This window comes from Pecten maximus, chromosome 3 (assembly GCF_902652985.1).
Source record: "Pecten maximus chromosome 3, xPecMax1.1, whole genome shotgun sequence".
Classification (NCBI taxonomy): Eukaryota; Metazoa; Mollusca; class Bivalvia; order Pectinida; family Pectinidae; genus Pecten; species Pecten maximus.
The window spans coordinates 28,136,942-28,154,764 of NC_047017.1; the positions used below are offsets into that span (position 1 = coordinate 28,136,942).

Genomic DNA, 17,823 nt, shown 5'->3' on the forward strand with positions numbered 1-17,823 from the left:
CATAAGAATAACTGCCCCGCAGTCAGACAGATGCTGAAAAGATAAATTTTCCAGAGACAAAGCTAACAATCGGGGAGACGCTTGACATTGTAAACTCCCCGGATGTACAGAAACAACAAGTGTGTACACAAGATAATTCGAACTAAAATATAAACATTTTTGTTTTATCACCAAAGACATCCGCCAGGCCAAAACCAGTCACGCCCTCAAACTGAGAATCGGTATAGTGAGAATGGAACCACCACACATATATCATGCCAGGATTTATATGGTATAAGGAAATGGAATTGTTCTCATTAATGAATGATAAATGTAACACGAAGACGTCCATTAAACAAATGAATATACATACAGTGATACCATTTTCAAACCATTAACATCCATTTTCTGATTAAATATAATGCTATTAGAGCCTACTTATAAACTTCTCACAGCAAAAGAGAATATTGGAAACGCTTATACTACATGTCAACCTTTCTTAATCAAAACAGATGCTTACGCTGATTAACGTGCCAGAGTCAAAGATATGCTTGTAACATTTATATCATGAAAGAGAAATGCATACTTTCAGTCTCCCCTCACATCGACACTATTGGGATGAAAGATCCTAAAGTCTCGCTTGAAGCCGTACCGACCATGATTATTTTCATCATCCTATACTTTCATTGGATAGGGATGTTGTTGCGAAGAGTGCCTATCGATTTAATTCTCCACCAGACATCATTTAACTTCATGTTTCCAATGGGACGATGCGAGAAAAAGTACTTGCCATTTCTAATCTAAAATTGAATTGCTCTTCCATATTGACAGCTATTTATAACTTTATAAGTTGTTTTACTTGATATTCATTTTGAAATGTGCGAAACCCAACTGAACGTGTTCTCGTGGTAAGTCATTGGACAGGTACATTTGATGGAGTGTTACCCCACACACAATACACTCTACCTACTGTATACGACAGATCACGTACCATGATAACGCGATGCTGGCGGCTCATATCTCACATTCTAAGGAATGTGTTCAGCGAGTCGTAAACTTAAAGGGCTCCCCTGGTACACAATAAAATCGCATGAGAAGGCTCCTACCTCGTTTTACGTAGTTCGACAAAATAAAATGATTAAAGACAAAGTTTCTTTTATCAAACACTCAGACCTATTTGTGTGATTAGCATTGGAAATACAATCTATGATGAACGATTCATAAACACCTGTCCCGGAGTAATCAAACGGCGGCTATAGTATTGCAGTACATTGTTAACAATTTCTCAGATATATTTCAAGCATAGAGCACTATATTTACGGTGCTGTGAATCATGTTATATGTAACTAGTTTGCGAATTATTAAACTGTTTAGCTTAAAAGAATAAGTGGTGTTTCAGTATGCAGTATGAGAGTGTGAATGAAGCTTAAATAACTTCGTTTTTATTTATTTACATGTAATGTGTTAGTGAGGCTAAGAATAATACCGTTAAGTAACAAAACATATTTAAGAATTGAAAAATGATAAAACGACAATCTGAACACAATGTAGATTTGCTTGAAATCTATGAAAAAATACGAGGAAAAATGACCAGATGTTCCGGAAGGGTAAGCGATTCTGCTTCATCGACAACACCCGCCGTATACATCTGTGTCAACTTAAGGACAACGGGGCTACCAGGTCTATCAACGGAACCACCAGGTATACCAATGGAACCACCAGGTATATCAACGGAACCACCAGGTATATCAACAGAACCACCAGGTATATCAACAGAACCACCGGGTATATCAACGGTATCACCGGTATATCAACGGAACCACCAGGTATATCAGCAATCAACGTGAAGAAAGTAGAATCCTTTCCGATGAGATGATGGTGTATGATAAAGAGATTCATTTTAACGAAAACATGTGCAAACATGCGTGTGTTAAAACATAGAAACATTTCCATTGGACGTCGTCCGTCATGGAAATCGTTCCCTATCACAATAGGTGGGTGTTATTCAACTCCCAATGCATTACAACTGTTGAATAACATTCAGTTTATACCAAATGTAAAATAAACTCTAAATGCGTTTTGATTGGCTGACAAGGTGACCTTTGAAAGGGACTAGTTTCTAATAACGTGGTTCAATGCAATTTGATTGGCTAACACTTGAAGGCCGCTTTACGATGTCCTGGAAATGATAACGTACAAGAAGTAGTTCGCAGTTGTTTTGTTATATTCTTAACAATATATAAAGATTTTCATCGTGTAACCTCTATTTATTGGGAGTAGATATTCAATGAACTATGATCTATTTAACCGTAGACAGTGATATCGAAATAGAGGTTACACAACGAGTGGTTGTTGCATGTGGTATTTCTTTCACTCGAATTAATTATTTTTCAAAAGTTACAAAAACACGAGCTTTAGCTTTAGTTCTCCTGTATTATTACTTACTTTGGCATACTCAGATTTAAGTACATCATTCGAAGCAATGATAAATTAGTACACCTATGTTGTTTGTCAGAATTCTCTAATACTAATGTATAGCAAAAGCATACAGGTATTACGTAAAAACCACAAAATATATATATATTTTATATAAATTTTCAAATTATTTGGATTGCAGTCTTTGGAATTTTGACATGCCTTACCAATTCTGTAGTAGACATACTATGATCCAGGTTTAAATGTAGACCCCGAGGGAATACTCTGACCTTTACATATTCTACCCAGCGAATTTCCCCCGACAATAACAATACTTCATGTTCTCAAAAAGATCGCTTCAGACGCATGGCGTTAGATAGATCTTATTTAAAGGTCGTAAATATTTTGATGTTCTGAAATTTCTACTGAAATGTTGCGCAGAGATATCTAGACGTCATGGTAATACCGTGAACAGTGACAAATGGCTACCTTCATCGTCACGTACGTGTTAACATAAATAGTTTTAGTAAGAAATAAATCTGTTAAAGAAAGTTATAAAATCAATCAAATTTAGCACCGATTCTGTCAGATATTCCACTATTTTGCCTCATTGCCTTTCAGCGAGTGAAAGTTATGTATTGAAAAAAAAATCACCATTTTTTCCTAAAACGATGAATTTACAACACTCCCAATAAATTTCACAATTTCCTTTGTCAATTGCTTCGGCTGTTTGATACTGGAGACTCGCTAGTCAGCCATGATCCTTCGCTTTCACAGAAACTTGCTATCGAATTACAGAGAACGTTTCAAGACAAGACATCTCTGTGGAATGACATTACCTCCGACCAAGAAAAAATGTAGATGATCTTAATTTGTACTTAGAAAACTAGCTTCATTTCACGAATAAGGAACTTGAACTTGAAATCAATAAAGGATCTGAAACATAGATTTATACTAAATATGCTGCCTTTCTATGTTTTTTTCACCTACTAGATATAGCTAAGCTACCTACATTGTATTAAATATATATGAACGTTGTCTTTGTTTCTTTCTGTGAATACTTTATGTGGAAAATCTTAACAAAAATGTCAAAAGTGAAAATATTACTGTGTTCAGTACACCTGCCGCTGAACATGTCTGTTACAAATTAAACGAACGTTCCGGATCGTGAATTATACATTGCGATAGTGAGGTATTATTATCGTTAGAGTGTAGTTGAATATCAAATATACGGCCAACAAACAATTGTACCTATCTCGAGATTTACATTTGTCACTTTTCCGACTTGACCACACTAATTCAAAGAATGCATAGTTTCTTACCTGTGTTGTTTTAAAACTACATTGACTGATGTACATCCGCGTTAGAACAATCAATTTAATCTGTTTTATTTTCCGTTCAATGCGTCGCTAAAAAAAACACATGTGCAGAGAGTTTTAATGAAACATTTTAGATAGAAATTCTGACGGAAGGAATCGCTAAAGCACCACACAAGGATCTTAGGTGAGCAGGGATGGACACATAGGAATGTAGTTTTTTCCATACGTGTCAACTCGTCAATATCAATATAGATATATGTCCATACGTCTCTAAACACCAACAACAGTAAAGATATATGTCCTTACGTCTGTAAACACCAACGTCAGTATAGATATATGTCCACACGTCTGTAAACACCAAGAACAGTAAATATATATGTCCTTATGTCTCTAAACACCAACGTCAGTATATATATATGTCCATACCTCTCTGAACACCATCAACAGTATAGATATATGTCCATACCTCTCTGAACACCATCAACAGTATATATATGTGTCCATACCTCTCTGAACACCATCAACAGTATAGATATATGCCCACACGTCTCTGAACACCAACAACAGTATAGATGTATGTCCACACGTCTGCAAACACCAACAACAGTAAATATATATGTCCTTATGTTTCTAAACACCAACGTCAGTATATATATATGTCCACACGTCTCTGAACACCAACAATATAGATATAGATATATGTCCATACGTCTCTGAACACCAACAAAAGTATAGATATATGTCCATACGTCTGTAAACACCAACAACAGTATAAATATATGTCCATACGTCTGTAAACACCAACAACAGTATAGATGTATGTCCATACGTCTGTAAACACCAACAACAGTAAAGATATATGTCCATACGTCTCTGAACACCAACAACAGTATAGATATATGTCCATACGTCTGTAAACACCAACAACAGTATAGATGTATGTCCATACGTCTGTAAACACCAACAACAGTATAGATATATGTCCATACGTCTCTGAACACCAACAACAGTATAGATATATATGTCCATACGTCTCTGAACACCAACAACAGTATAGATATATATGTCCATACGTCTCTGAACACCAACAACAGTATAGATATATATGTCCATACGTCTCTGAACACCAACAACAGTATAGATATATGTCCATACGTCTCTGAACACCATCAACAGTATATATATATGTCCATACGTCTCTAAACACCAACAAAAGTATAGATATATGTCCATACGTCTCTGAACACCAACAACAGTATAGATATATATGTCCATACGTCTCTGAACACCAACAACAGTATAGATATATATGTCCATACGTCTCTAAACACCAACAAAAGTATAGATATATGTCCATACGTCTCTGAACACCAACAACAGTATAGATATATATGTCCATACGTCTCTGAACACCATCAACAGTATAGATGTATGTCCATACGTCTCTGAACACCAACAACAGTATAGATGTATGTCCATACGTCTCTGAACACCAACAACAGTATATATATACATTTTTGTATATGTCCATACGTCTCTGAACACCAACAACAGTATAGATATATGCCCATACGTCTGTAAACACCAACAACAGTATAGATATATGCCCATACGTCTGTAAACACCATCAACAGTATAGATATATGCCCATACGTCTCTAAACACCAACAATATAGATATATATGTCCATACGTCTATAAACACCAACAACAGTATAGATATATCTATATGTTAGTCCACACGTCTCATAAATACGTTACAATAATCTGCGTTAATAATAACATATTTATTATGGAGATTTACAATACCGTTTATGTTCCGTCAGTAAAACATGTAACATTATCAAGCAATGCTACTTGCGGTCTATACCAGTAGCGGCTATTAGCCTGACTCTGTTATCTTGTCTCCTGTGGGTAGTTAGCGGTGTGGAGCATTCAGGTTCAATTGGTGTGATTTTCTATTGAGTGCTTCAGTATCTAAACTCGACAATATTAATGTAAATGTGTATTAATCTCTGGCGCAGAGGTATTGTCTTATACTGGACAAATGAGAACCATCGATAACATATTGTCAATTCTTTTTATGCGGATCTATGAAGCAATGTCAACGGTAGCATTTTGTCAGTCCTTAAATTCAAACACATTGTCAATTCAAGAAGGTGTAATATTCATAGTAAAACAATTTTGAAAGTTCACATTAAAAAAAATGAATACAATTTCTACATAAATGAAAGGCATTTTTAATATGCGACATAAAACATCATCACAGACTAAAGGTAAATATATCACTATGTTGAGATCTGATAAACATACAACGACAGTAATACACATTGAGCGGAATGTGGCACACAGTCAACAAAATAGTCACGTGATATAGAGCGACTCAAAACAGCAATGCAACATAATTATTTAATAACACATAGCAGCTAACATTTCCGTCTTTAGACAGTTTCGAGAGGATTTTTAGTGATCCGATCTTCCTTTATCACTCCAGGAGAGAGGTGAAAATAGTTTCAAACGTTTCAAAGAGATAATAATAAACGAACAGTATTTCCGGTTCGTAGACCAGTGGATGATAAAAGACATAATACCTATGCATACAGAATTGAGTTATTGTCTCCAGTGGCGATGAGATGTAATCAGCGTTAATGTATTTATTAATTAGATAAAGCGAATACCTGGTCGCTCAGTAACACCTCCATTCAAACCCACATATAGCACAAAGCAGTCAGCGTCCGATAGGACATCTTGGTTGTCGGAGGAGTATACGTCCACATAAATAAAATATATAACTTAATAAAGAACGGAGCACATGTCTTACTTAAAACTACTCACACGTTTGTTTTCATAACAAAATAAATTACTTTTTCTCACCCATGCAAAAATAAATTATGAATATTCTTCCTCGTGTTTTAGTTACTCCTGCGTCTCACATTTCTGTTCCACATATCCATGTTCAAACAGTCGATGTCGATACTCGTGCCCTCCGTATCCATACACAGGTTTGCACACTTTGCGCCATTGTAACTATGGCGATACGTCAGCACGCATGACGCGCAGTACTTCCGACAAATATGGACGCTCTCTTTTGAACGCTTATCCACGTCAAATCCTGTCTCGCATGAAGATGCTATACTTTTGCCATTTGTTTCTCCACAAATTTCTCGGCACATTCCTTCGTTAAATCTACCACCGAACTCGGCAGAGCACTTCGAACAGGTCGTCAGGCACATTCCGTAAAGTGACATACCGGAAGTAAATGAGACTGCGCACACTGTCACGACCAGAGCTGTCAACCACAACAGTTTCGTATCCATATCTAAAAAGAAAAAGGACGAAATTGTTTATAATAGAGGTCACATATGTAACATTGTCAGTGGAATGTTTAGGCACTATTCACTGACATTGAAAAAATGCATAAATGAATACAGGACGATTCCCAAACATATATTTCAATAGACTCACAGAACGGTTGTTAACGTGGAATTATTGACAGGGAAGATTAAGGTGTCTTTGTCTGCGCATTACGTTGTAATGACATTTAGAATGAGTTCAGAGGTTCATCATCCTGACAAAGGATTAAAGTGTGCATACTTAGTAAAGCTCTACGCCGGTAGTTTGTTTTGGATTGTTTTTGTTTAACGTCCTATTAACAGCCAGGGTCATTTAAGGACGTGCCAGGTTTTGGAGGTGGAGGAAACCCGGAGTACCCGGAGAAAAACCACCGGTCTACGGTCAGTACCTAGCAACTGCCCCACGTAGGTTTCGAACTCGCAACCCAGAGGTGGAGGGCTAGTGATACAGTGTCGGGACACCTTAACTACGCGGCCCCTCCACACCGGTAGACACAATTGGTAGAGTATTAGGAATTAAGACACACAATCAAAGATTCCATGAGTAAAGTGCGCGTGCTTAGTAAGACTCTACATCGCTTGACACAACTGCTATAGTTTTATGACTTATTTTTTTTTAATCATTAATGTTTATTAGTTATGTTTTAACAATAAAGCTTCTATTTCAGAAGTACAATGTCATTGTTACATTCCTTTTGTATTTAAACATATTTGTTTTGGTGATATCGTGTTTCAATGTCGGATTTAATATGTGTACATTGATATTTTCACTGTATAACCACTTCATGAATCATTATTGCCGAACAGCATTCGTCACGATAACTTTACAATTTTATCTCGTCAGAGGAACACTTTTATAACATACTTAAATTACACGAAAAACTGATACAATGTTTACACCATGTCTGACAACAATGCTCTATACGTTAACAAATTTTACATATAGAAAATAATAACTATTCAACTGTTCACACAACATCACGTGGGGTTTTCAAAATGTAGACAATTTAACACAAGAATAAGATTTATATAAACAGCTTCCGTGAACTCTCATAATATATCTGGAGGAGAAGCATTACAGCTGTCGTATTAATGATAAAATTAACAAAATAACTAAAAATAGAATTAATGGAATGTTAGCAGCTTACGATTTAAAGTTATAGCAATAAACATAACTTTATCAAGATTTACGAAAACAAAATATGAACGCGAAATGGTGAGCCTTAACAGTACTTTAGAAAAATCAACGAAACGTGAACGTCATGTTCTGAACCTTATTGATTAAAACAATAAACCGAAATATGAACGCGAAATTGTGAACCTTAATACTATCAGAATAAATAAATTTGAATGTCAATTTATGAACTAATACATTATCTACGAAAAGCCAAACAAATAAAAAAAAAAGAACGCTAAACAGTGAGCCAAAATCATATTAAAAAACTAAAACAAAATGTGAATTAAAAATGGTGAGCCATACCATTTAAAACCAAAATAATGCGAACATCAAATGATGGACGATTTTAATAATGTAATAAAATTATTTAAGAACAACCAACACCGTATCTAAATAGCACAACGAGGGAAAGTATCGTTTTCTGTATAGTAAAAAATCTTGCCATGTATTCTTAATAATACACAGTATTATCCTTAATATACCAATCCGATACAGTCTGTGAAACAATAGATCAGCTTTCTAACAATACCTGTCTGATTCAGTCTGTAAAACAACATTGTATCTTCCTAACAATACAAATCTGATACCTGTCTATGAAACAATATGATACCTTCCTAACAATACAAATATGATACCAGTCTGTGAAACAATATGAAACAATATGATATAATGTCAACTTACTACTTTATATCAGCACAACATCAAAACAACAATTATAGAGAGAAACCGGTTTAAAGTTTAGAAAAGATTATTAAAGATGAAAAATATGTTATTAACGAAAATCATATAATATGTATATCTAAAGCATGAACGTATTGTTAACTACTAGTAGTCAATAAACGATACTCACATGTAACCATAATCTATGTTGGCTGTGTACGGTGTGTGTATGCCTCCGTGTGACTGGGAAAGTCTAGATGGGAGGTGACTGTAGTAGCCGCTATTTATAGCACTCCCACAGCCAGTACACACTTAATATGCATAACACACATCGCCGGAAATCCAATTATGAAAACAACATATTTTGATTAATATTTCATTTGGGTATGGCATTGCCTAATTGGTTAGTATTTGTTCATATTAAACGGAAGTTGTATTACTATCAAACATGACACTATCATCCATCCTGATATTTGTACGTGAATTATTTATTTGTTTTAATTTAATTGTCTCGTTAATGCTGGGTGTCACGTCATGAGGTTGACAACCAGGACACAGCGTTTCAAATGACCGATAGCACGTAGCAGTTACGTCGTACAGTAACGTAGTATTTCAGGTAAAAGTTGAATATATCGCTATAAAAGTTAACATTGTGGGATAATAAGACCAGTAATTTGAGTAGATAATAGACTTTTATATATGTGATAAGTATACATTCATTTTATAGTATGTATAGTACATGTCGATTAATGGATATAAACTCTATCGTCCTTCTACGACTGACCTTTGATGGTAGGGACAAGAAGTGTGGGGATCCTTCAGGGAAATCAGAACATCTATAATCCCATAGTCAATCAATTTAATAATTACTTGTTACTTGCCGTCGAGCTCCTCAGCTCGGCAGCCTCCTTGGGCCTTTTGGTTATACTGGACCTTGTAGGATTGTAACTAGCTTGGTAGCTGCCTTGCCAGCTCTCATCTTTAAAGCTTTCATATCACGGTAATTAGCGATGCTTTCATAAACTCACAACTTCCATAATATTTCTATGATAAAGTTGGTGGTTAGTGGACGTAGTAAAACAGACCGTTGACGTAATACTGGTGTTATGGACTAGGATAAGGCGCCTGGGGGTATATTAAAACAATGTTCATTGTGGTACGCTTCAGTGACTAAAGGAAAATATCTTAATAAAAAAGATGAATGATAAAATACCTTTCGTACCTTTGATAGCGTGGCAGTGTTTGTAAAGCCGGTACTATGACGTACTAGTGATACAGCATTCTGTTATTATGCTTAGACCTGTCACTTATCCACTTGTATACAAACGTTACTTAATGGGACACATCAAAAAACAAAAACAACAAGAACAAAGCATATCTAACAAAAAATAACGATTTTTCAATTAGAGAAACTCTTTCAATTGAGAAAATATTAGGCAGCACTACTATTTAATCAAAACCGACGAAAATAAGTTATGTCTACGTTTCTACAACAGTGAATACCGACATTAAAACAAATTCGTAATTCTCAGTCAAGATCAGTAAAGAGATGGCAAAATGCGAACAAACATACAGATTTATAGGGAGAAAAAGGAGTTCCGGGGGAGTAAGTGTCTTCTGCTTCATCAATGAGACCCGATTTGGCATGAGATATGATGAACATTTAACAGCTGAAAGTATGGAACAGCGCAATGTTAACAAATGTCAGCTCAACAAGAGTCGAGTAAGATCAATCACTCTGTCTAAAATAATACTTTAAAACTCTCTCTCTGGTCAATTTTTTTTACTTATTCTTCAAAAATTGTGAAATAAATTGTAAATGAATGAGACTTCTACATTCTCTCCCTCAATATCCCTCTAATTATCACCCCATCTCTACTCTTCTTAAACTCACATTTTCAAAAAAATATTTGTGTTGTACAATTTATACTGTTTTAGGGAAAGGGCTTTATATAAGTTGGAAAACTTGTGCCCGATCCCTTTGTATATTTATGATACAACATGTTTAAACTAAAACCCGATTTACAAGTCTAAGTCCAATCCAGGTTAATTACATTCTCAAAATGGGAACTACAAATGCAGGATAGTGACAACGGAACCACTAGACATAGCAACAAACATAGAACACGTCCGTCTTCACACATACAGGAAAGTAGAGTGGTTAGAGAGAAACAAACATAGAACACGTCCGACTTAACACACACAGGGAAGTAGAGTGGTTAGAGCAGAGATCATGATGTCGAAAAATAATTTTAAAAAAAACCCTTTAGAATCTCTTCATACAGTTTAATTGTAAGCTGTCCCTGCTGGTTATAAGTAAATATCGAGGTAAGCGGCTGATGTTGAAGTCTGTCGTGTCATTGATTTCATGTTCTACCGGGTATATCTCATTGACATGGTAAATGAAGTGTTTGTTATTTTAAGATAACACATAGTTAATAATCTTTCGGTTAAATTAAAGGACTGTGAAAGGTCTCTGTTACCTGTTCTTCAATATAATCAACCTCGAATGACAACAACAAAATCAAATAAAACTGTTTGTTTCATAACCTGCTTAACATTTATTATTAATCTCTTGATAATAGTGTTAAAACAATTTGTTTTAATGATAGTTCACGAATTCCTTTAATATGACACTGATTTTACAAATTCCATTAAATTTCAAACTCAACATATCCAGTAAACACCCACTAATCAATCCATAAAGTACACGTCATAAATTGGCCAATTTAATAGTAGACGTGTTCAATGTTATATTGTACTGTAGGAACCATTTAGTAGCTCGCTAGACAATGGAGAGAGGTTTACATATCATCCACAGCACTCTAAGACAATTCCCTGTTGGTTAATGCATCTCTGACATTTGACGAGGATTTAAATAACAACATAATTTATCTCACAACTGACGACTTTACAACATCCATAGCAGAAAGACGTCACAACACTTATTTAAAGTTCTACAGCTGAACACGATTCTCACGTGTCGCTATAAATCGTACAGCCGAATGACTGAATGAAATTTTTTAAATATTATTTTGATTTTGGATTTAATAATATTAATTGTCTTTGTTCTTGTTTGAATGTCGAAATGATTTTTACATTAAAGTTCCAATAAAACGTATCTAGATTCATAGGTATATGTATTGGAACGTGACAAACATGAGGGAACAATTTCAAATACAATTAATTTTAAATGGTTATGGTGCAGAATGAATCGACCAGTCTTATAATGGTGTACTAATTATGTCACAATTATCCTAATATATATGCTACCATACTGCGGCTATACACGCCGTTAGGGACGTAAAGGTTTGGCCTACTATAAAGGTCATTCCTGCACACGTTATCATGTCTGTAGACCACGTGACCATCAATACCTTTACCCGTTTTTAAATGGTTTATTAATATCATTATCAAACAGAATTACAGTATTGAATATTGAATTGATAGAACGTGAGGAGCTCAGCTCTCGAGTATAAGCCGATGGACAGGAAGTCTAAAAGGGAAACACTGGCGTGGTCCATGGTCATTGATACGGCTGCTTAATGCGGCTTCGAAGTCGGAGCCGGGCCATCAATTAGACGCGTTTGCAAGTCGATGACAGTACACAGTACAACTGTTCTTCCAATTCTGTTGTAATTCATATAGACGGGAATTAAATAATGTTAATGATGATGTCATTCATCCATTACGTCTGTACTGTGAAAAGTTAGGTGTACTCGGCACCAAGGAACCCAACACGTAGTGATTATAAGCATGCTAAATATTCTCATTTCCTCGGTTCATCTTTGGGGAACGCGGTATAACTTTAATGCAATTGTCATTGTAGAAACAGGGGGCGTTTACCCACACGGAGCATTGGTCTATTAATCTGTACTTTAAGTACCCATATACATTTTATGTCTGGTAATGGTTTGATCGTTAGCTCCGTTTTGCGTTGGGTATCGGGTAGGATTTTGATTCGACGTTTTAATTGGTATAGAATGAACTAAGAGTTATGTACTTTTCGGCTTAATACTTGTTATTAAGTTGATAATATAGATGATCGTTGAACTCTCCTTCATATCAAAACAAAACAAAAACAACGTTTGCATTCAATGAATCATATTGCTTGAACAAACCAAACATCCTCTAAACCATGTTCAGAAACTGATGTTCACAGAATGTGACTTGACACCAATAAAACTAGGTACCAACATTGAGTGTTGATTTCACGAGGAAACACGTATGCCATGGCTACTGAACGAGACAAAAACAGACATTTCTCGAAATGTTTACATGTCCGAAAAGAAACGGAACGATTGTATTTCTAAGTTGGATATGATTATCACTGATAATACCAATTGATTTTCGCGGGATATTTTGTGCCTTCGTACATCTCCCTGGGATATGCTAGCTTTGTGTTAGCTACAGAAACCTGGAGAGCTTATCCTTCTTAGGTTCAATTTCCGGAATACCCTCAACACAAATTGGGTTTTCTCTCCCAAGGTTTAACGCACGTGGCCTTGTGTCTTTATGCGTCATTGTTGGTGTAGTACAGCAGTACACGGTCTTCACCTGGCCGTAACCGCTCTCATGAGATTTCTTTGGATTTTATCTTAAAAAATGACCTTTTATCTGCGTATCACTCTTCAAGTCATTGGGAGGAGTCTTCCGGACGCGCAGACAAAGATACACGTGTAGGAGGTCACGTGCGTGCATGTCAGTACCTCGTAATGTTAAAATGACGATAAAATAAAATGCGCGATCTTCAACAATACTCGTCTTATCCGTATAATAATGTTGATTCGTTTATGCAAACATCATCCGAGGATAAATACGAACGGATATATCAATAGACCTAAGTCTTTCAATACAGTTTGGCGTTTTCTATCCCATAAAAACAAATACGTGTATAATAACTATGTAAAAACTTAGAAAAATCGAAATATGGAACAGCGTATTATTAACAATGACTTGTTGCACGTGCTATCGAGGCGTGGACGTTATGCGGAAATCAAACTATCCTTTAATATGAAAAAGTTTCCTGGTGTTGTAAATGAGCATATTATTACATTAGATTAAGCACGTGGCGTGTTTTTAAGTTGTTGGCTATTTAAATGTGTTTCCGGACAGAATAATAAAGATATTGTGTGTGGTAAGTGTAACAACGCCGATAAAAGGGAAGTAGAGAGGGCGTGATCTTGAGAGCTTCAACAATACCCAAGGCCCTAGGATCAATAAACCAATAAGTTATTTTGTAGGTCGGGGTATTAATAAGAAATGTCACGTTAGCGTCCTGATTTCCGGGTCGGAGTAATATTGCACGTTTTGTCTACAAGGTAAACTGTGCATTACATCTTCGCTAGCACGCGCGGCTAGGAGCTTACTCATTGACCCTGGTAAAATGTCAGTCAGCACGTTTAATCATTTGGGGTTACGAGATAAAAGAAACAGTGACGTATTTTTACCTGATTATCTTAATCCTGTCGGATTAAAGATATTTCATAGGATATGATACAATTAAAACTAGTTTATGTTTTAGGCATCAAGGAAAAAGCTGTTGTGAGTTAGCGGTGTGATGTTGTACTCCCGGAGTTCGCGGTGTGATGTACTGCCGGAGTTCGCGGTGTGATGTTGTTTGGTGATGACTTACTCCCGGAGTTCGCGGTGTGATGTTGTACTCCCGGAGTTCGCGGTGTGATGTACTCCCGGAGTTCGCGGTGTGATGTTGTTTGGTGATGATTTACTCCCTGGGTTCACGGTGTGATGTTGTTTGGTGATGATTTACGCCCTGAGTGAGCGGTGTGATGTTGTTTGGTGATGATTTACTCCCTGAGTTAGCGGTGTGATGTTGTTTGGTGATGATTTACTCCCGGAGTTAGCGGTGTGATGTTGTTTGGTGATGATTTACACCCTGAGTTAGCGGTGTGATGTTGTCTGGTGTTGATTTACTCACTGAGTTAGCGGTGTGATGTTGTTTGGTGATAAATTTACACCCTGAGTTAGCGGTTGTGATGTTGTTTGGTGATGATTTACTCCCTGAGTTAGCGGTGTGATGTTGTTTGGTGATGATTTACTCCTGAGTTCGGTGTGTTGTATATTACGAGTGGTGGGTTTGGTGATGATTTACTCCCTGAGTTCGCGTGGTGTTGTGATGATTATCCGGTTCGCGTGTGTGGTGTGATTTACTCCCTGAGTTGGGTGTGTGGTTGCTGGCGATGATTTCTCGGAGTTGCGGTGATGTGTTGTTTGGTGATGATTTACTCCCTGAGTTCGCGGTGTGATGTTGTTTGGTGATGATTTACTCCCTGAGTTCGCGGTGTGATGTTGTTTGGTGATGATTTGCTCTCTGAGTTTGCGGTGTGATGTTGTTTGGTGATGATTTACTCCCTGAGTTCGCGGTGTGATGTTGTTTGGTGATGATTTACTCCCGGAGTTCGCGGTGTGATGTTGTTTGGTGATGATTTACTCCCTGAGTTCGCGGTGTGATGTTGTTTGGTGAAGATTTACTCCCGAGTTCGCGGTGTGATGTTGTATGGTGATGATTTACTCCCTGAGTTCGCGGTGTGATGTTGTTTGGTGATGATTTACACCCTGAGTTCGCGGTGTGATGTTGTTTGGTGATAATTTACTCCCGGAGATAGCGGTGTGATGTTGTTTGGTGTTGATTTACTCCCGGAGTTCGCAGTGTGATGTTGTTTGGTGATAATTTACTCCCGGAGATAGCGGTGTGATGTTGTTTGGTGATGATTTACACCCTGAGTTAGCGGTTTGATGTTGTTTGGTGATGATTTACTCCCGGAGTTCGCGGTGTGATGTTGTTTGGTGATGATTTACTCCCTGAGTTAGCGGTGTGATGTTGTTGTGATGATTTACTCCCGAGTAGGTGTGATGTTGTTTGTGATGATTTACTCCCTGAGTTCGCGGTGTGATGTTGTTTGGTGATAATTTACTCCCTGAGTTAGCGGTGTGATGTTGTTTGGTGAAGATTTACTCCCTGAGTTAGCGGTGTGATGTTGTTTGGTGATGATTTACTCCCTGAGTTAGCGGTGTGATGTTGTCTGGTGATGATTTACTCCATACGTTAGCGGTGTGATGTTGTTTGGTGAAGATTTACTCCCTGAGTTCGCGGTGTGATGTTGTCTGGTGATGATTTACTCCATACGTTAGCGGTGTGATGTTGTTTGGTGAAGATTTACTCCCTGAGTTCGCGGTGTGATGCTGTTTGGTGATGATTTACTCCCTGAGTTAGCGGTGTGATGTTGTTTGGTGATAATTTACCCCCGGAGTTCGCGTTTTGGTGTTGTCTGGTGATTTTTCTTAACAGACTGAATCCGCGAAACATTAACATTTTTACGACAGATACCTCTCCCGCATATAGAAAATGTGCCACACCTATATACATCGTGTTATCAGATCAATCTCTGATATACATTTTACGTGTTAAAACACCCCCAGCACTGGTTTACGGGACACGCGACGTATCAAAGGATACACGATTTACGTCAGACAACTTGTTTACACTCATAAAACAAACAAATCATGTTTATTGTGTCGTTACTTCCGTGACAAACATGTCCATGTGTTGAGGCTATTACTGTATACCTCACTAACACCACGGTCAGATTCTCTGTTAAAGCTGCATACTACCAAACAACCTACAATTCTAGGTGGACACATGTATTAATGGCAATGCAAGATGCTCATACACGCTCTCCTAACATTAAAATGACCCTTGGACTTGACGCTTGACCAGGGAAATCCTTGCGACATCAGTGTATAAAAATAACTCACCGCGTTTATTTTTATCGATAGATTTGTCACGGAGTCGAGAACGAGGCTGCAACAGCATAAACTACACATATGACCGTTGTTTACATATCGAGTATACGTGAACTTGCCTAATAATGCTTTCATTTGAACATATTACTTTAGTAGCGAAATATTCCCGGAATAACTGATTAATATAAACAAACATACAATTAAATACTTAACTTTAAAATATAGCAATATGCATACAACAAAACATCGATACAATTCAGAATGGTGAAGTTGACAATGTTCGAGGAATACGGTAAAGCTTACTAGACGTCCGGCGAAATCGGAATTCGAGTCTAGTTCTTTTTCTCTTGCCAATTTCCAACGAATATCAATTCTTTTCCTATAGAAATCCTGAGGTTTCGCCGATTCTAGTCCCTTCCACGTTTCTTTTTGTCAGAATGCACCAGTTGCATTGTGGGATTAATTAATTTGCATAAAATCTTGGTCCGTCGGTTTTGGGATTTTTCTGTATAATTTCATAAATACACAGCTTCCTCTAGTTTTTTATTCACAATAATTTGTTAGGTATGTATTTAATCTGAAAAATGTATTTAAAAAAAAATGATAATAATAATAAATATGAATCCTATTTTCACCTTAAAAAATACATGCATTTTTCACAACAATCATTTACATTCCACTTGATTGATTGAGTTAATATCTAACAGGAATGAATAACATTGCATTTCATACATAGGGTTCATATTTTAAAATCAAATATTGTGTCTTATTCTTGGATTATACATTGTATGAATGGAATAAGTAATTTTAACATTTTTTCACACGTGGTATCATTTCTGCAACACCGGTGCCAGATTGTAAGACAGAAGATCAATCATACCTTGAATTTTCTATCGATATGATAAGAAGTAAACTAGATCGGTACCATAAGTAAGTAACCTACAGAAATCTACGGTAGTTCAACACTAGCAGGTCATGGGATGACAGGAAAGTTAGACTCTTAGGATTCAAAAACTGACGCTTTTAAAATCCATACACCTGTTTTTATGTACATTAACTGAATTTCGGTTAGATTTTGTAAGATGTGACGATGCGCACGATCTTAAAGTTGTTGATGATATCAATAATGACAAGGCCGTCCTTGGTTGCCACACCGA

At 36.6% G+C, this 17,823-nt stretch overlaps 1 protein-coding gene across 1 annotated transcript; it reads right to left on the reverse strand.

The window, feature by feature from the left end:
- Nucleotides 1-5,936: 5,936 nt before the first annotated feature.
- LOC117323799 lies at nucleotides 5,937-9,162 on the reverse strand. Its single transcript, XM_033879253.1, has 2 exons — nucleotides 9,093-9,162; nucleotides 5,937-7,031 (listed from the first exon to the last, which is right to left on the reverse strand). The coding sequence occupies exons 1-2, from the start codon at nucleotides 9,100-9,102 to the stop codon at nucleotides 6,625-6,627; spliced, it is 417 nt and encodes a 138-aa protein (XP_033735144.1). The 5' UTR covers nucleotides 9,103-9,162; the 3' UTR covers nucleotides 5,937-6,624.
- Nucleotides 9,163-17,823: the final 8,661 nt, after the last annotated feature.